General features: G+C 60.7%; 1 protein-coding gene across 1 annotated transcript in view; it reads left to right on the top strand.

Annotated features, from left to right (window-relative positions):
- TMPRSS4 (transmembrane serine protease 4) overlaps positions 1–16628 on the top strand; it is a 36404-nt gene extending 19776 nt beyond the window's left edge. The window contains exons 4-13 of the mRNA XM_054725085.1: positions 1600–1752; positions 2845–2974; positions 6006–6107; positions 8569–8609; positions 10075–10234; positions 11354–11520; positions 12479–12577; positions 12748–12890; positions 15601–15750; positions 16027–16628. Of these exons, the coding sequence (XP_054581060.1) occupies positions 1600–1752; positions 2845–2974; positions 6006–6107; positions 8569–8609; positions 10075–10234; positions 11354–11520; positions 12479–12577; positions 12748–12890; positions 15601–15750; positions 16027–16038 (1157 nt within the window). The 3' untranslated portion in view covers positions 16039–16628. The remainder of the gene's footprint in view (positions 1–1599; positions 1753–2844; positions 2975–6005; positions 6108–8568; positions 8610–10074; positions 10235–11353; positions 11521–12478; positions 12578–12747; positions 12891–15600; positions 15751–16026) is intronic.
- Positions 16629–17059: the final 431 nt, after the last annotated feature.

Genomic DNA, 17059 nt, shown 5'->3' with positions numbered 1-17059 from the left:
GTTTTGTTGACGGTTTCTCTTGCTGTGCAGAAGCTTTTCATTTTGATGTAGTCCCATTTGTTTATTTCTCCTTAGTCTCCATTGCCCTAGGAGATGTGTCTGTAAAGATATTGCTACAACAAATGTCTGCTATTTTGCTGCCTATGGCTTCTTCTAAGATTTTTATGATTTCCCATATTACATTTAAGTCTTTTATCCATTCTGAGTTTATTTTTGTATGTGGTGTAAGTTGGTGGTCTAGTTTCATTCTTTTGCATGTACCTGTCCAATTTTCCCAACACCATTTATTGAAGAGACTGTCTTGACTCCATTGTATGCTCTTGCCTCCTTTGTCAAATATTAATTGAGCATAATGGCTTGGGTCGATTTCTGGGTTCTCTGTTCTGTTCCTGTGCCAGTACCAGGCAGTTTTGAGAATAGCAGCTTTGTAGTATAGCTTGATATCTGGTATTGTGATCCCTCCAACATTGTTCTTCTTTCTCAAGATTACTGCAGCTATTCGGGGTCTTTTTTTATTCCAGATGAATTTTTGGAGAGTTTGTTCTAGGTCTGTGAAATATGCCATTGGTATTTTAATGGGGGGTGCATTGAATCTGTAGATTGCTTTGGGTAGTATGGACATTTTAATGATGCTGATTCTATCAATCCATGAACATGGTATGTTCTTCCATTTGTTCATGTCTTTCTTGATCTCTTTTTTTAGCGTCCTAAAATTTTCTGAGTACAGGTCCTTTGTCTCTTGGTTAAGTTTATTCTTAATTTTCTTGTTGCAATGGTAAATGGGATTGCTTTTTTAATTTGTAATACCTTAGACAATAAAATTAAATTAAATTTTAAAAAAAAAACAACCACATCAACCTCTCCTGGGTCTTCCCAGATCAGGGTGCCTCCTGCTAGAGCCGCACTTGCAGTGGCCGCACTCTCACAGCCACCAGACGTTCTCATGACCCGGGAGGGTGCACCACCTTCTGTGCAGATGGGGACACTGAGCCCCAGAGCATACGCGATCGGCTGGAGTCGCACAGCAGGGCCAAGCCAGCTCTCGGGCCTCCAGACTCCAGCCCCAGCATGGCTCCTTTTTCTGTTTAATTCTCACCCGAGGACATTTTCCATTGATTTTAGAGAGAGTGGAAGAGAGAGGAAAAGACAGAGAGAAATAGTGATGTGAGAGAAGCACATCGATTGGTTGCCTCCTGCACACGTCCCAACCAGGGCATGTGCCCTTGACCAGAATCGAACCCGAGACCCTTCAGTCCACAGGCTGACACTCTATCCACTGAGCCACACCAGCTAGGGCACGAGTCTCCTCCTTTCTCACAGGCCTGTGCCGGCCTTGGGGTGTGAGGCAAGGGGACTCTGTCTACATTTCTCGCCCCACCCCCCCCCCCCCCGTCCCCACGCAGCATCTCGCTGAACTCCTCAGCCATCTGTAGGCCTGGCCCAGGCTACCCATTTTACAGAGAAGACAGCTGAGGCTCAGGACCAGGTACCTCAGCCGCTCGTGGCAGCACTGGGCCTGAGACGGGTCTGCCTGGCTCCACGCCCAGTGCGTGTCCAGGGAAGCTCAGCCCTCTCTCCCCCCCTGCCCTCGCCTTCCAGTCAAGGTCGTCCTGGACAAGTACTACTTCCTCTGTGGGCGGCCCCTCCACTTCATCCCCAGGCGGCAGGTGTGCGACGGCCAGCAGGACTGCGCCTCGGGGGACGACGAGCGGCTCTGCGTGGAGAACTTTCCCGAGGGGCCCCCAGTGCCAGGTGAGGCAGGGCTGAGGGCCAGGGCAGGGCTCAGCGGACGTCGGCGCGGGCCCCACTGGCCCGCGTCGGAGCATCTGCCACCTGTCAGCTTGCATCCCTGTCCTACGGGTCTTGACAGCAGGACCAGAACTGTACCCGAGCTGCCCACTTCCGCTGTGCCACGTGGCACGGAGGAAGGGCCTGGATCAGGTGACCTGGGGGAGTGCCCTCCTCTGTTACTTCCAGAGGCTAGAACGGCTGTGAGGCCACTCACCCTCCTGTCCGCTAGACACGTGTTATCACAGCGTGCTGCGTGATCAGACGGAGCCAGGCCCTTCAAAGGGCTGTGAGACGCTTTGAACCTGAAACCCATGCTCTTTCTCACACTGAGCTCTGGAGATGGGTGACTGAGGCTTTTTTGTTTTGTAATGTTTTTGTTGATTTCAGAGAGGAAGGGAGAGGGCGAGAGAGAGAGAAACATCAATGATGAGAGAGAATCATGGATCAGCTGCTTCCTGCACGCCACCGGCTGGGGCTTGAGCTCACAACCCAGGCATGTGCCCCAACTGGGTGTCCTGACCGGAAATTGAACCGTGACCTCCTGGTTCATAGCTCAACTCTCAACCCCTGAGCCCCGCTGTCGGGTGGTGATGGGGCTTTTGAGGAGCGGGTTGAGTGACGTCCTGTGTGTTTGGGTTTTTATAAATCAGAAGTCAAACGCCTACGGGCACCCGCCACTCCACTGCTTCAGTCCTCGCTCACGCTCCCCTCGGACCTCGAGGTCCCTCGTTGAGGAGTTCCCCAGGCGGTGCAGGCTGTGTGAGCCGGGGGAGGGCCATGTAATACATCATCAAAGCTGGTACCTCGAGAGCGGGAGGAGGAGCTATTAATAACAATGCCAGGCAGCAGGCAAAGTGGAGACGGGCCCAGGACATCTGGTCTCCCCAGCTACAGTCAACACAGGCTCAGCCAAGCAAAGGAGGCTGGAGGGCTGGTGGTCTGTGTGCTCCGGGGCAGGGTGGGGTGGGGGATGGAGGGAAGGGGCCAGTCTCGACGTCTCCGGAGGGAAACGGGCAGTGGGCCCTCGCGGCTGACCCAGCTTCCCCCCTGCAGCCCGCCTCTCCAGCGACAGGTCCACCCTCCAGCTGCTGGACCCAGCCACGGGGACCTGGGTCTCTGCCTGCTTTGACGGCTTCACGGGAGCCCTGGCCCAGACGGCCTGTGGGCTGATGGGCTTTCACAGGTACCCAGCCCAGCCTCCAAGGCGGTCACCTCCCCCTGGGCCTCCTTCCTTCACCGTAGTCCTCCCTCTTTCCCTCGGCTTCCTCTCTCCTGCTTCCCTGAAAGCCCGGGTGTGGGGCAGACAGAACGGCTGCCTCCCAGCATGTCACGGACAAGCCCCCGTTCAGGCTCCAAAGCCTCAGTCGTGCAGGCGCCGCCGGGCAGAGCAGTACCAGCCTCATGGGGTGAATGTGAGGTGCCAGGGAGAGAGTCTCGCCCACACGCCCCAGCTCCTTGGCAGCCTCTCCTGTCCTTCACTCCAGCCTCCCTCCTTATCCTGCACCGCCATCCCTCCCCAAAAGCAGTCTTCTGGGTCAAATTTGGTTTGAACAAACTCCATTTCCCTGGGGTTCCATCAGCAATCCCTGCTCTCTCAGCAAATTCAAAAGCAGTCCCAGATGGTCGGTGGTGAAGAAGGATCTCTATGTATAGAAGCCTAAGCGACCTTTACTACCCGCCGACCCAACGACTGGTCGCCCAGTCGCTATGATGCACACTAACCACCAGGGGGCAGACGCCCAACGCAGGAGCTGCACCCTGGTGGTCAGTGCGCTCCCACAGCCAACCTCCTGCAGTCCCTCCCCCCTGGACTGGGCGAGACAGGCCCGATCACCAGCCAGGCTGAGGGACCCCACCCATGCATGAATTCATGCACCGGGCCTCTAGTGTAATTATAATAAGGGTGCATTATATATTTATGTTCATCTGATCTTGGCTAAAGCCAAAAAAGTATTATATCTATTTTAAATATATTTTTAATTGATTTCAGAGGGGAAGGGAGAAGGAGAGGGAGAGAGAAACATCGATGATGAGAAAGAATCATTGACTGGCTACCTCTTGCATGCCCCCTACTGGGGATTAAGCCTGCAACCCGGGCATGTTCCCTGACTGGAATCGAATCCAGGGCCCTTCAGTCCGCAGGCCGATGCTCTATCCATTGAGCCAAACCAGCTAGGGCTGGTTTATAGGTTGATGCTTAACCACTGAGCCATGCTGGCCGGCCCATTATATCTATTTTAGAAATAGGTTTGGAGAAAGTAAGTGACTTCCTGTGTAGCTGGGAGGGAGCGGCTGGGGTCTGTGCCCAGGCCCCTAGTTCCTGGGCACAGGAGTTCTAGCAGGCTGGCTGTTTTCTCTGCCCCAACGTGCCATCTGTAACGGGGGGAGAGTGGGCCCCTCCGAGGGCCCAGCCGGAAGGGACAGGAGGTCCAGCACTCAGCTGCGGAGTGGGATGGCCTCTCCCTGACAGGCCCCCAAATTCGTGATTCTAAGAAACTGCCCCCAGAGACAGGCAGAAATGATCGATGCCAGACCCACCACCAATCAACCGCAGAACTCTCCATCTGTCCCTCGAGCAGCCTCCAGGTTCCTTTTCAATGGCTGCTCCAGGCAGCCTTCCCGAACCCCAGACCGGCCGGCCCCGCTCTGGGTGCCAGGCTTCTGTGGTCTCGGCCCCAGGGGGCGACTCCCAGCGCCTCTGGAGAGGCAGCTCACCACCGTCCTTGCTGTCATTCTGAGGAGGCTGGGGAGGCTGGCCCTGCCCTGCTCCTCCCCCTGCTCCCCCGCAGCCCGGCCCCTGCAGGCTGCGCTTGGCGAGGAACAGGGCGCCCTGAAATGCCCTCAGGGAGTAGGCCCGGAAGCTCCCGGCCAGCTCCAAACCACCCGCTCTTGAGCTCTGCGAAGCCAAAGCCGGTCCGAACGGTCGCCAGGATGCGATCCGTAAACTGTCCTTTCCTGGGACTGTCCGCTGCCACCCTTGTCCCTGCTTCCGGGTCTCAGATCCCTCTACGTTTCTTCTTCCGCCTGGACAGGAGGCCCTGCCTGTCCCAGGACCACAAAGCCTGCACGGTGAGAAGCGAGAGGGGCTCTAGAGACCATCTGCCCCCTCACCTTGCAGAGGAGAAAGGAGGCTCAGGGAGGCCTGGGAGGGCGGGGCCTGCCCACGTGGCACCCCCAGCCGGTGTCGGTGCTGGGACAGGCACCTGTCTTGAGGGTTTCACCACAAAGCCGAGCATGCCGACGCCAGTCCTCCCGGAGGCGGCATCAGAGCCAGCGCAGGTTCCCGGCTGGGACTGGGAGGATGTGCCGGTCAGCCAGAGCCGGGGTTGGTCTGTCCCTGCGGGCAGAGCTGGTGCTGGCCTGACTGTGTGGGGAAGGAAGCGAGGAGTGAAGAAACAACGGGAAAGCCCTGGCTGGTGTGGCTCAGTGGATGGAGCGTCAGCCTGCCGACTGAAGGGTCCGGGTTCAATTCCCGGTCAGGGCACATGCCCAGGTTGCAGGCTCGATCCCCAGTAGGGGGCGTGCAGGAGGCAGCCGATCAATGATTCTCTCTCACCATTGATGTTTCTATCTCCCTTCCTCTCTGAAATCAATAAAGATATATTTTAAAAAGGAAAAGAAAGAAACGAAGGGAAAGATGGGAGTCATCAGGGAAGCCGTCTGGAGGAGGACGACTTAAGCCCAGGGTTTGAAAGAAGAGACGCGGGTTCGCAGAGAGAGGAGAGGGTCCAGGAGAGCGATGCTGTGAAGGCCGGCGTGCTCTGTCCTATGCTCGGGGCTGTAGACGCACCTCCGCCACCAACTGCAGACGAGGTGCCTTAGGGACCCCAGTATGCACGCCCGTCCCTGCCGGGTGGGCAGCTACCCTGGGTCCAGCTGGGCCCCTTGGCCTCCTGTCCCCTCGCTGTGAACAGGAGAAGCTGCTGGGCCACTGGGGAGCGGGACAGAGCCGGGAGTTAGGAAGGTGTCCCGAACATTCTCCAAAGCGCTGGTCCGGGACTGTCTCCCTGCCCGGGAAGGCGAGGCCACCACGGCACTGCGCCTGGAGCGGGTCCTGGGATGCCGGGGACGCCCTCAGGACCACCCGCGCGGACCAAGGCCACCTGCCCGCCGCGGCGCCCGCGGCGCAGTCTCCACCACCCTCTCTCCTGAGTGGGGGCCGGTCCCACTCTCGGGTTCTAACTCACATCTCTCTCTCCTGCCGACGTGAGCAGCAAACCCACCTTCCAAGCCGTGAAGATCCGTCCAGACCAAGAGCTGGACGTGGCTGTCATCACAGCGGCCAGCCAGGAGCTCCAGGTGCAGAGCCCCAGCCGGTGAGTGAGGGGCCGCCCGACCCCTGACCCTCACACCCGAGGTGCATCAGGGCTGCGCCCCGCCCGGGGCAGATGCGGCGAGGGGGTGTGCGCCCACGACAGGAAGATGGCAGATAGCGAGGGCGGGAGAGCCATAGTTCTGAGATTGTCTGTGTTGACTCTCTTGTTATTTTGTGTGTTTTTTAATATGTTTCTATTGACTTCAGAGAGGAAGGGAAAGGGAGAGAGAGAGAAACATCAATGATGAGAGAGAATCATTGATCGGCTGCCTCCTGCATGCCCCCCACACCACGTGGGGATCAAGCCCACAACCCAGGCATGTGCCCTGACCAGGAATCGAACGTGACCTCCTGGTTCATAGGTCGACACTCAACCACCGAGCCTCACCAGTCAGGCTTGACTTTTTTAAATCCATGGGCAGCTGGACAGAGTAGGTGTCCACACCTTGGTGGCCTTCCCACCAGCCGACGAGTAAACCGTCCCTCTTCCCATTGCCGATGGTTCCTCCTATTGCCCAGGCCACTGGCCTTCCCCTCACGCACAGGCCAGCCTAGGCCGTCCGCACCCCCAGCCCCCGGCAGACTCCGCAGCGGCCGGTCCCCACACCTAACCTTGAGTCAGAGTCACGTCTGGCAGAGCCTCCAGGGCAGCAGGCGGCTCCGAGAGGCTGCTGGCTGCTCAGCGTCCGGCCTCGCTGCCCGTGCTTTTATTTATCGAGGAGCACGTCTTGCAAAGGACAGCCTGGGAGCCGGGTGGTCATTGTCCGGATTCCCTCGCCATCCCGTCCTTCTTCTCAGGCGAGACTGCCGCACAGCAGGTGCTGTTCCAGCTCTGCTTCTCCTCACAGCGGCCGAGAGCCGCGTGGGCTTTGCCTGGGGCCCAGCAGGTCCTGGACACTGTCACTGGGGCTGTCGAGTCCAATAAGATTAACTCGAACTGAACTGAGGGCAGTGCAGCTTCCATGCAGCCCCCTGCAGAGTCCAGCTTCCCAGGCTGGGAGGGGACTTGAGTCGGCATCCAGGAGGCCCAGAGTCCGCCTCCCAGCAGAGCAGACGCAGACAGCAGGCAGACAGCAGGCAGACAGCAGGCAGACGGCAGGCAGACGGCAGGCAGACGGCAGGCAGATGGCAGGCAGCAGGCAGATGGCAGGCAGCAGGCAGACGCAGACAGCAGGCAGACAGCAGGCCGACAGCAGGCAGACAGCAGGCAGACAGCAGGCAGACGGCAGGCAGACGCAGACAGCAGGCAGACAGCAGGCAGACAGCAGGCAGACACAGACAGCAGGCAGACAGCAGGCAGACGCAGACAGCAGGCAGACAGCAGGCAGACAGCAGGCAGACGCAGACAGCAGGCAGACAGCAGGCAGACGGCAGGCAGACGCAGACAGCAGGCAGACAGCAGGCAGACGCAGACAGCAGGCAGACAGCAGGCAGACACAGACAGCAGGCCAACAGCAGGCAGACGCAGACAGCAGGCAGACACCAGGCAGACACCAGGCCAACAGCGGGCAGACAGCAGGCAGACAGCAGGCAGACAGCGGGCAGACGGCAGGCAGACAGCGGGTAGACGGCAGGCAGACAGCGGGCAGACGGCAGGCAGACACCAGGCCAACAGCGGGCAGACAGCAGGCAGACAGCAGGCAGACAGCAGGCAGACAGCAGGCAGACAGCAGGCCGACAGCAGGCAGACAGCAGGCAGACACAGACAGCAGGCAGACAGCAGGCAGACACAGACAGCAGGCCAACAGCAGGCAGACGCAGACAGCAGGCAGACACCAGGCCAACAGCGGGCAGACAGCAGGCAGACAGCAGGCAGACAGCGGGCAGACAGCAGGCAGACAGCGGGTAGACGGCAGGCAGACACCAGGCCAGCAGCGGGCAGACAGCAGGCAGACACCAGGCCAGCAGCGGGCAGACAGCAGGCAGACAGCAGGCAGACACAGACAGCAGGCCAACAGCAGGCAGACACCAGGCCAGCAGCGGGCAGACAGCAGGCAGACAGCAGGCAGACAGCGGGTAGACGGCAGGCAGACAGCAGGCAGACACAGACAGCAGGCAGACAGCAGGCAGACAGCAGGCAGACAGCAGGCAGACACAGACAGCAGGCCAACAGCAGGCAGACAGCAGGCAGACGGCAGGCAGACGGCAGGCAGACACCAGGCCAACAGCGGGCAGACAGCAGGCAGACAGCAGGCAGACAGCGGGCAGACAGCGGGAAGGCAGCAGGCAGACGGCAGGCAGACAGCAGGCAGACAGCAGGCAGACAGCAGGCAGACACCAGGCCAGCAGCGGGCAGACAGCAGGCAGACAGCAGGCAGACGGCAGGCAGACAGCGGGCAGACAGCAGGCAGACAGCGGGCAGACAGCAGGCAGACAGCAGGCAGACAGCGGGCAGACAGCAGGCAGACAGCGGGCAGACGGCAGGCCAACAGCAGGCAGACAGCAGGCCGTGTCTCCCGCAGGCCCTGCCTCTCGGGCTCCCTGGTCTCCCTGAGCTGCCTGGGTGAGTACCCCTCTCGGAGGGCGTGGGCACAAAGGAGGGCCTCATGTTCGTCCTAAACCTCTCAGGCTCCGAGTCTCCCTCGGGTCTGTCCCAGCCTCCTCTCTGGGCTTGGGGAGGGTCAGCAATGCTCCTGCAAGTGGTGGGCATGGAGACGCCCCTCCGGTCCACACAGCCTATCCCAGCCCAATGCACTGAAGGCACAAAGGCTTCAGTCACTCACCCTCCCTTGAGGAGCCCGAGGTCTCGCTGACGAAACCTGACGGCAATGAAAGGCTGGCCAGGCCGGGCAGCCACGGACCTGACCTCCCAGAGGAAGCTCCGGGGAACGAGTGGCCAGGAGGCGTCGCCCAGAGGGCAGGGACGCGTCTGTCTGTGTGTCCATCACTCCCTTCTCAGCTCCCTGAGGCACCGCAGGCTCTCGTGCACATGGGCTGAGTGCCCCAATGATTTGGAAATGGGGAGGAGCTAGTGGCGCAGGCAGGGCCTGCCTTGAACAGACCAGGAGGACTGACGGCTCAGGGACTTCCGAGCAGCCAGATGGGCTCGTGGAAATGACTTCCATAGGGTAGGGCAGCGGTTCTGCCAGAGGAGCTGGAACCCTGCCCGCAAACAGAGGGGTGGGGCTTTGCCTGGCGCAGGGGCAGGCAGACAGCGCTGTTTGGAGGGCGATGTGGTTTGGGGAGTCCCTGGCCAGCGAGCCTAGGAGGGCGGCGGCCTGTCCGGGGGAGCTGCGTGGGGAGAGGCCGCATGGGGAGAGGCCCCGTGGGGAGAGCCCCCGTGGGGAGAGGCCCCATGGGGAGAGCCGTGTGGGGAGAGGCCTGGTGGGGAGAGGCCCCGTGGGGAGAGCCGTGTGGGGAGAGCCCCGTAGGGAGAGGCCCCGTGTGGAGAGGCCCCGTGGGGAGAGCCACGTGGTGAGAGCCACGTGCAGTGACGCGGGACTGAAGAGGCTGAGAACAGGGCAGGGGGGCGGGGGGCGGGGGGGGCAAGGGTCCCCTAGGAAAGCCAGGCAGTGGGATGTGAGAGGGGCAAGGCATTAACGTGGAGACTCGCTCAGAGCGGGAGGGGCTTGGAGAAGGTGAGCTTAGGGTGGGAAGAGCCCACTTTTGAGACTTTGTTCCCACTTCCGGCTCCCGGATCTGCCGGCTGGGCCGTCTGTCTCCTGGGACTCAGTGGGAGGGGCGTGGGGATCCCACTTGGGCGGGACCCCTAGTTCCACACCCCGTTCAGTTTTAAGGTCATAAACCGCCCGCACAGGGGACACCCGTGTTCACAGTAACGCCAAGCGCATCCAGCGCTGACAAAGAGGCGAGGGGCTGGGGGAGCCCTGCTCTGGGGCACCCATAGCACCCCAGGAGCCTGAGAGTGGGCCCGGCCCTCCCCACCACGCTGGGCCGCCCAGCCGCTCCCATATCCGGAGGAGAGGCAGCGCTCTCTGAGCCTGGCCCTGCTCTCCCTCCCGAGCCAGCCTGCGGGCACAGCCTGAAGGCCCCGCGCGTGGTGGGCGGGCAGAAGGCCTCCGTGGAGTCCTGGCCGTGGCAGGTCAGCATCCAGTACCACCAGCAGCACGTCTGCGGCGGGAGCATCCTGGACCCCCACTGGGTCCTCACCGCGGCCCACTGCTTCAGGTAAGCCCAGCCGCCCGCAGCCTGTGGGAGGCAGAGCCACGGACGGCCTGAGGGCCCCGCCCCCTTCCTCTGCCCTGAAAGACTATGTCCCAGGTGTGGCCACCCCATGAGATGCAGGACACAGGTCCTTTGTTAAACACGGGCTGAGCAGAGGGTGGGGGTCACTGAGCTTGACCGGCTGAGAAGCATCAGAAACCCATGTCCTCAGCCCGCCCTGTCATGCACCCCACGAAGGCTCCTCCCACCTGCCCGGAGCGGGAACCCTCTCCCTCTTCTCTCCTCCTCCCTGCCCCTCCACTCCCTCGCTGTGTTCAGAAACTTAACAACAAGCCAACAAGCATAAATTTCCGCCCAGGCCAGCCCGGGCCTGCCCGCCCTCTGGGGGAGGCCCACCCCAGGCCTTTACTTCATTCACTCATTCATTCATTCTGCATCTCAGGAGTTCCTACAAGGTGCCAAACCAGATACTGTGTGTCCATGGGCATTAGCCCCCTTAATTCCTAAGGCTTAGAGGAACTCACAGTCTAGGCCAGTGATTCTTTATTTACTGTATATTACTGATTCTGAGAGGAAGGATAGAAAGAGAGCAGAGAAGCGTCAATGATGAGAGAGAATCATTGATCGGCTGCCTTCTGCACGCCCCACACTGGGGATCGAGCCCGCAACCTGGACACATGCAGTCCGACGCTCTATCTACTGAGCAAACCAGCTAGGGCCAGGCCAATTTCTTAACCTGTTTTGAGAATCCGACAGAAGCTGTAAACCTCTCCTGGGAGCCATCCCTACGCTGTGTCTGGTGTCAGAAGGAAGAGTCACGTACATAAGTACAGTACCTGCCCAAAGGCGGTACCGTGAGGGCGTGTAGGAGACGCACTGGGAAGGCCCCGCGCTCGGCCTGGAGAGCAGCCCTCCGTTAGACCTTCGCTGGCAGGTGTCCCTGGGGAAGGGATCAATCCCCTTTAGAACGTGGCCTGTGGTCGGGGATTCCTCAGGCCGTCCCTTCTCCAGCACCCCTGCCCGCACCATCCTTACCTCCTGAGGCAGGGCCTTGAGCACCCCCCCACCCAGGGCCCTGGGGACCGCCGTTGGCAAAGCCTCCTCCTGCTTGGCTCTGCCCAGGAAGCATCTCGACGTGCCCGGCTGGAAGGTGAGGGTCGGCTCAGACACACTCCGCAGCTTCCCAGCCCTGCCTGTGGCCAAGATCTTCGTCACCGAGCACAACGCCTCGGCCCCCAAGGAGAAGGACATCGCCCTGGTGAAGCTGCAGGACCCACTCACACTCTCAGGTGAGTGGTGGCACCTGGGGCAGAGCCCTCGGCTCCGCTCACATCCCCGCTCTGCCCCTCGCTCACTACGTGGCCTTGAGCTCATCACTTCTCTAAGGCCCCCGCTGCCCATCTGCTCCCGGCAAATCCGTCAGCCTCACATCCTGGATGTCAGGAGGCTCAGGTCCCCCACTGTCCCCCACCAGGGCTCTCCCACTGTCCCCCACCAGCGCTCCAGATGCGGCACCTTAAGTGAGGGTCACAGGTTCCTCCAGTCGTGGAGGTGCGGTCATCATCCATCCTCCACCCCAGCCGATGCCAAGAGCCTCCCACCATCCCTGCCAAGGGGTCCTTGTGTCCATCTGCTCACCGCTGGCAAGGCCGCCACAGAAGCTGGTGCAGTTCCGTGGTGCCACTCATGCTTACGTAGGACGCTATTTCATTGGCTTTAATATATACTTACTGATCTCAGAGAGGAAGGGAGCGGGAGAGAGGAACATCAATGATGAGAGAGAATCATGGATCTGCTGCCTCCTGCACGCCCCACACTGGGGATCAAGCCTGCAACCCGGGCATGTGCCCTGACGGGAATCGAACTCTGACCTCCTGGTACATAGGTCAACACTCAACCACTGAGCCACACCGGCCGGGCTATAAGGCAGTATTTAAATCAGCATTTCCAACTGTTGGTTCCACAGGACACGGGTTCCTTGGGAAAAAGAAGGGTTCCTTCTCAAATAAGTTTGGGAAACATTTTTATACTTTAGCTCTTTTTGGAGCACTTTAGTATACTAAAGATAGGAGACATTTTTTAAAATAATTTGTTTTATTGTGTTTAACTCACATTTTCTAAACTTATTTGACTGTAGAACCCTTTTTCTCCTTCCACTTCTATTAACATCGTGTGGACTGTGTGTTATGGAGGCTTAACCCCAGGGCCTCCTGCTCCGGGCTCCCCCTTCCTCTCTGCTCCCCGCAGGCCTCCTCAGGCCCATCTGCCTGCCCTTCTCTGACCAGGAGCTCCCTCCGGCCACCCCGCTGTGGGTCATCGGGTGGGGCTTTACAGAACAGGGTGCAGGTGAGTCCTGGGCTCGGGCCGCAGGGCCGAGGGGGCGGTGTTCGGAGGGGGCGGAAGGAGGGCCACCGTCAGAAAAGCCCATCCTGGAGGCCCGGGTGCCGGTGACCCGGGGCATTACCTGGGCTGGGGGCCAAGGCAAGGACGAGGAAGTGGTGTGTCTCCGCCTCCAGGGAAGATGTCTGACGAGCTGCTGCAGGCTTCGGTCCAGGTCATCGACAGGGCGCGGTGCAACGCGGAGGACGCGTACCAGGGGGAGGTCACCGCGGAGATGCTGTGCGCGGGCGTCCTGCAGGGCGGCGTGGACACCTGCCAGGTGAGCCTCGGCGGAGCAGAGGGAATCCCATGGGTAGGAACGTGGGTCCTAGAGAGACACAGAAGCCCCGGGGCGGAGCGCCCACATGGAAGGCCTCACCGTGTGCGGACGGAAGGAAGGGAGAGAAGCAGGGAGAGAGGTGACAGTCGGAGAATGACACGGGGATGGATGGACAGATGGATGGAGATGAGCAGAAGGAGGTTAAGCGGATCGGTATTTCACACCCGCGCACCCACCCTTATGTCCCATCTTCTACAGCGTATGAGCCCCTGAGGGCAGGAATTCCGTGCGGTTTCCCTGTCCTGTCCTCAGCTACGGCACTGCACTCGAGAGCCCCCTCGTGCTGGGTGGCCCCGGTGCCGTGTACCCGCCCTCCCCCTCCCCACAGGGACCAACCCCTGGCCATGCTCTCACTTCACACCCCAGAGGCTCTTCTGAGACCCTCTCATTAAAACCCCTAACCCTGCCCTGGCTGGTGTGGCTCAGTGGATAGAGCATCGACCTGTGGACCAAAGGGTCCCAGGTTCGAGTCCAGTCAAGGGCATGTACCTCGGTTGCAGGCCCCTCCCCGGCCCGGCCCCTGATCAGGGCTTGTGCAGGAGGCAACCAATCAATGTCTCTCTCACATCCATGTTTCTCTCTGTCTTTCCCTCTCTCTTCCACTCTCCCTAAAAATCAATGGAAAAATGTCCTCAGGTGAGGATTTAAAAATAATAATAAATAAATACGTAAATAAATAAATAAATAAATAAATAAACCCCCACCGACCCACCCCATCCTCACCACTCAGCTCCCCCTCGAAAGGGGCCTCTCAGTCACCTCTTAGCCAGGTGAGTGCTGGGCTTTGGGACCCTGTCTTCCCTCGGGAGGCGCACAGTGGGGGTGGGGCCGGGACAGCAGTGTGGCCACCAAGCCATTGGTTTGGAAGGAAGAGGCCTCAAGGGTTATAGGAACTGAAAAGGCGGACACCCAAGTAAGTGCACTTCTTATTCTTGGACATCTTGTCTGTCTGTGTGCTCCCCTCTCCTCTCCCTCCCCTCTCCTTCCCTCTCCTCCCCTCCCCTCCCCTCCCCTCCCCTCTCCTCCCCTCTCCTACCCTCTCCTCTCCTCTCCTCCCCTCTCCCTCTCCTCCCCTCCCCTCCCCTCTCCTCCCCTCTCCTCTCCTGTCCCTCCCCTCTCCTGTCCCTCTCCTCCCCTCCCCTCTCCTCCCCTCCCCTCTCCTCCCCTCTCCCTCCCCTCTCCTCCCCTCTCCTCTCCTCTCCCTCTCCTCTCCTCCCCTCTCCTCCCCTCTCCCTCTCCTCCCTCTCCTCTCCTCTCTTCTCCTGTCCCTCTCCCTCTCCTCCCCTCCCCTCTCCTCCCCTCTCCCTCTCCCTCTTCTCTCCTCCCCTCCCCTCCCCTCTCCCTCTCCTCTCCTGTCCCTCCCCTCCCCTCTCCTGTCCCTCTCCTCCCCTCTCCCTCTCCTCTCCTGTCCCTCTCCTCCCCTCCCCTCCCCTCTCCTCCCCTCTCCTCCCCTCCCCTCCCCTCTCCTCCCCTCTCCCTCACCCTCTTCTCTCCTCCCCTCTCCTCCCCTCTCCCTCCCCTCTCCTGTCCCTCTCCTCCCCTCTCCTGTCCCTCTCCTCCCCTCTCCCTCTCCTCTCCTGTCCCTCCCCTCCCCTCTCCCCTCTCCTCCCCTCTCCTCTCCCTCTCCTCCCCTCCCCTCTTCTCCCCTCTCCTCTCCCTCTCCTCCACTCTCCCTCTCCTCCCCTCTCCCTCTCCTCTCATCTCCCTCCCCTCTCCCTCCCCTCTCCCTTTCCCTCCCCTCTCCCTCTCCTCTCCTGTCCCTCTCCTCCCCTCTCCTCCCCTCTCTCTCCCTCTCCCTCCCCTCTCCCTCCCTTCTCCCTCTCCCTCCACTATCCTCCCTTCTCCCTCTCCCTCCCCTCTCCCTCTTCCTCCCCTCTCCCTCCCCTCTCCCTCCCCCTCTCCCTCTCTCTCCCTCCCTCCCCTCCCCTCCCCCTCTCCCTCCCCTCTCCCTCTGCCTCTCCCTCCCCTCTCCCTCTCCCTCCCCTCTCCCTCTGCTCTCTCCCTCCCCTCCCCTCCCCTCCCGTCTCCTCTCCATTTGATTCTAAGCTACCCAAAGGCAGGGATCTTTGCTCTTTTCATGGGTTGAATCCAATGGCCTAGAACAGTGGTCAGCAAACCGCGGCTCGCGAGCCACATGCGGCTCTTTGGCCCCTTGAGTGTGGCTCGGCGTTAGAACCACTTCTTCAAAACAGACTCGCCCAGGCTGAAAACCGACTTCTGCGCATGGGCCACGAAGTTTCAATCGCACTGTACGTGCGTGCCCGCACGTGGTATTTTGTGGAAGAGCCACACTCAAGGGGCCAAAGAGCCGCATGTGGCTCGCGAGCCGCGGTTTGCGGACCACGGGCCTAGGACATGCTAACGTGCACGAGCCGAGCTGCGGGCTCGGTGCTGGGAGGAATGCGGTGCCAAAGGAAGACAAGCCCTCAGCGCCGCACCTGCCGCTGTGAGGCTGGGTCTCCGCACACCCCAACTCACGTGACTCCAACTGAACGCTTTTGCCCCCAAAGAGAAGGACACTCCAGGCCGCAGGGACAGTGCCAGCACCGGGCGGGCGGGCGCAGGGGGGCACAGGGAGGGGGGGACTGGGACGCCCACCCTCCACCCCGCCCGCCCACCTACCCAGCAGCCCCGCCCTGCCCTCTCCCAGGGAGACAGCGGGGGGCCCCTGATGCATCACTCCGACCTGTGGCACGTCGTGGGCATCGTGAGCTGGGGCCACGGCTGTGGGGGCCCCAGCACCCCGGGAGTGTACACCAAGGTCGCAGCCTATCTCAACTGGATCCACCGGGTCCGCAAGGTGAGTCGGGCCTGCCTGGCGCTCCCTCCCTCCTCCTCTGCTCTCAGGCCCCATCAGATGGCGGGAGGCAGCTTCCGCACCTCCCCCCCTGCCCCCCGTCCCCCGCGTTGTCCCACCAGCGAGTACAGCCCTGCTTCCCCCATTGAGGGCTGAGGGTCCTTAGCTCAGAGATGCCGTGCGGGCCGAGCTTCCGGAAGGAAGGTTAATGGTGCACACAGCACTGCTGTGTCCACTTGCAAATCCTCTGACTCACTCTCCATTGGTCTCTTATTCTAGTCGCAGCCCTGATGCCGCTGCCCCCTGCAGGCCTGGGACCTGCTCCCCCCTGTGCTGCCCCCCTCGGCGACCCCGGAAGCCAGGATCCGGGCAAGCGCCCCCGCGCACGCCTCTCTGCCCACAGCCTCCGCATGTCCCGTGCGGCTGAGGGCCCCGTCCCTGTGAGAGACCCTGTGGCCCACAAGAGCCCAAGAGGAGCTCGACAGCCCCGCTCACAGCCCCGCTCAGCCACCCCTGGTGCTCCCCGCACCCCCGGAGAGACTCCGCCCCGGGGCCCAGGCCAAAGGCATTGCCAACCCCGAAGAGCAGCCCCACTCTGCTGAGTAGACGTAGACTCTCTGGGGAGAGCCCCGTCATTGAGAGCTGGGCTGGCGGGAGGAGAGGGTCTGAGCGAGCCTGGCCCCCGCCACGCACCCCCACGCCTCCCAGGCAGAAGGCAGCTGTGGTGGAAAATGCACTGTCCTCGGGGCGCAGCGACTGTACCTGCTGCTGCTGCCACGCTGCCTGTGCGTGACGTCTGACACGTCTGGCTGGGCTGCTTCGTCAGAACTGAGCTAGGACTACTGGGCCACAATCTTCATTTTTTATTTAATTTTATTTTCTTTATCTTCATTGTTGAAAGTATTACATATGTCCCCTTCCCCCCCCCCCCCGCAACCCCCTGCAGCCCACCCCCGCCCCAGGCCCTCACCCCCCACACTGTCTGTGCCCATGGGCCATGCATAGATGCACACAAGGTCTTTGGTTGATTGTCTCCCACCACCCGCCCTGCCCCGCCTTCCCTCAGAGACTCCGCACTCTGCTCCATGCTCCCATGGCTCTGGGTCCACTCCGTTCATCAGCTTATTTGGTTCATTAGATTCCACATATGAGTGAGATCACGTGATACTTGTCTTTCTCTGACTGACTTACTTCGCTTAGCATGAGACTCTCCAGGTCCTTCCATGCTGCCTCAAAGGGTAAGAGACCCTTCTTTTTACTGCTGCATCGTATTCCATGGTGTGAATGTCCCACAGCTTTTTTATTCACTCAT

Source organism: Eptesicus fuscus, chromosome 13 (genome assembly GCF_027574615.1).
Source record: "Eptesicus fuscus isolate TK198812 chromosome 13, DD_ASM_mEF_20220401, whole genome shotgun sequence".
NCBI lineage: Eukaryota > Metazoa > Chordata > Mammalia > Chiroptera > Vespertilionidae > Eptesicus > Eptesicus fuscus.
This window is presented reverse-complemented; position numbering and strand designations above follow the sequence as displayed.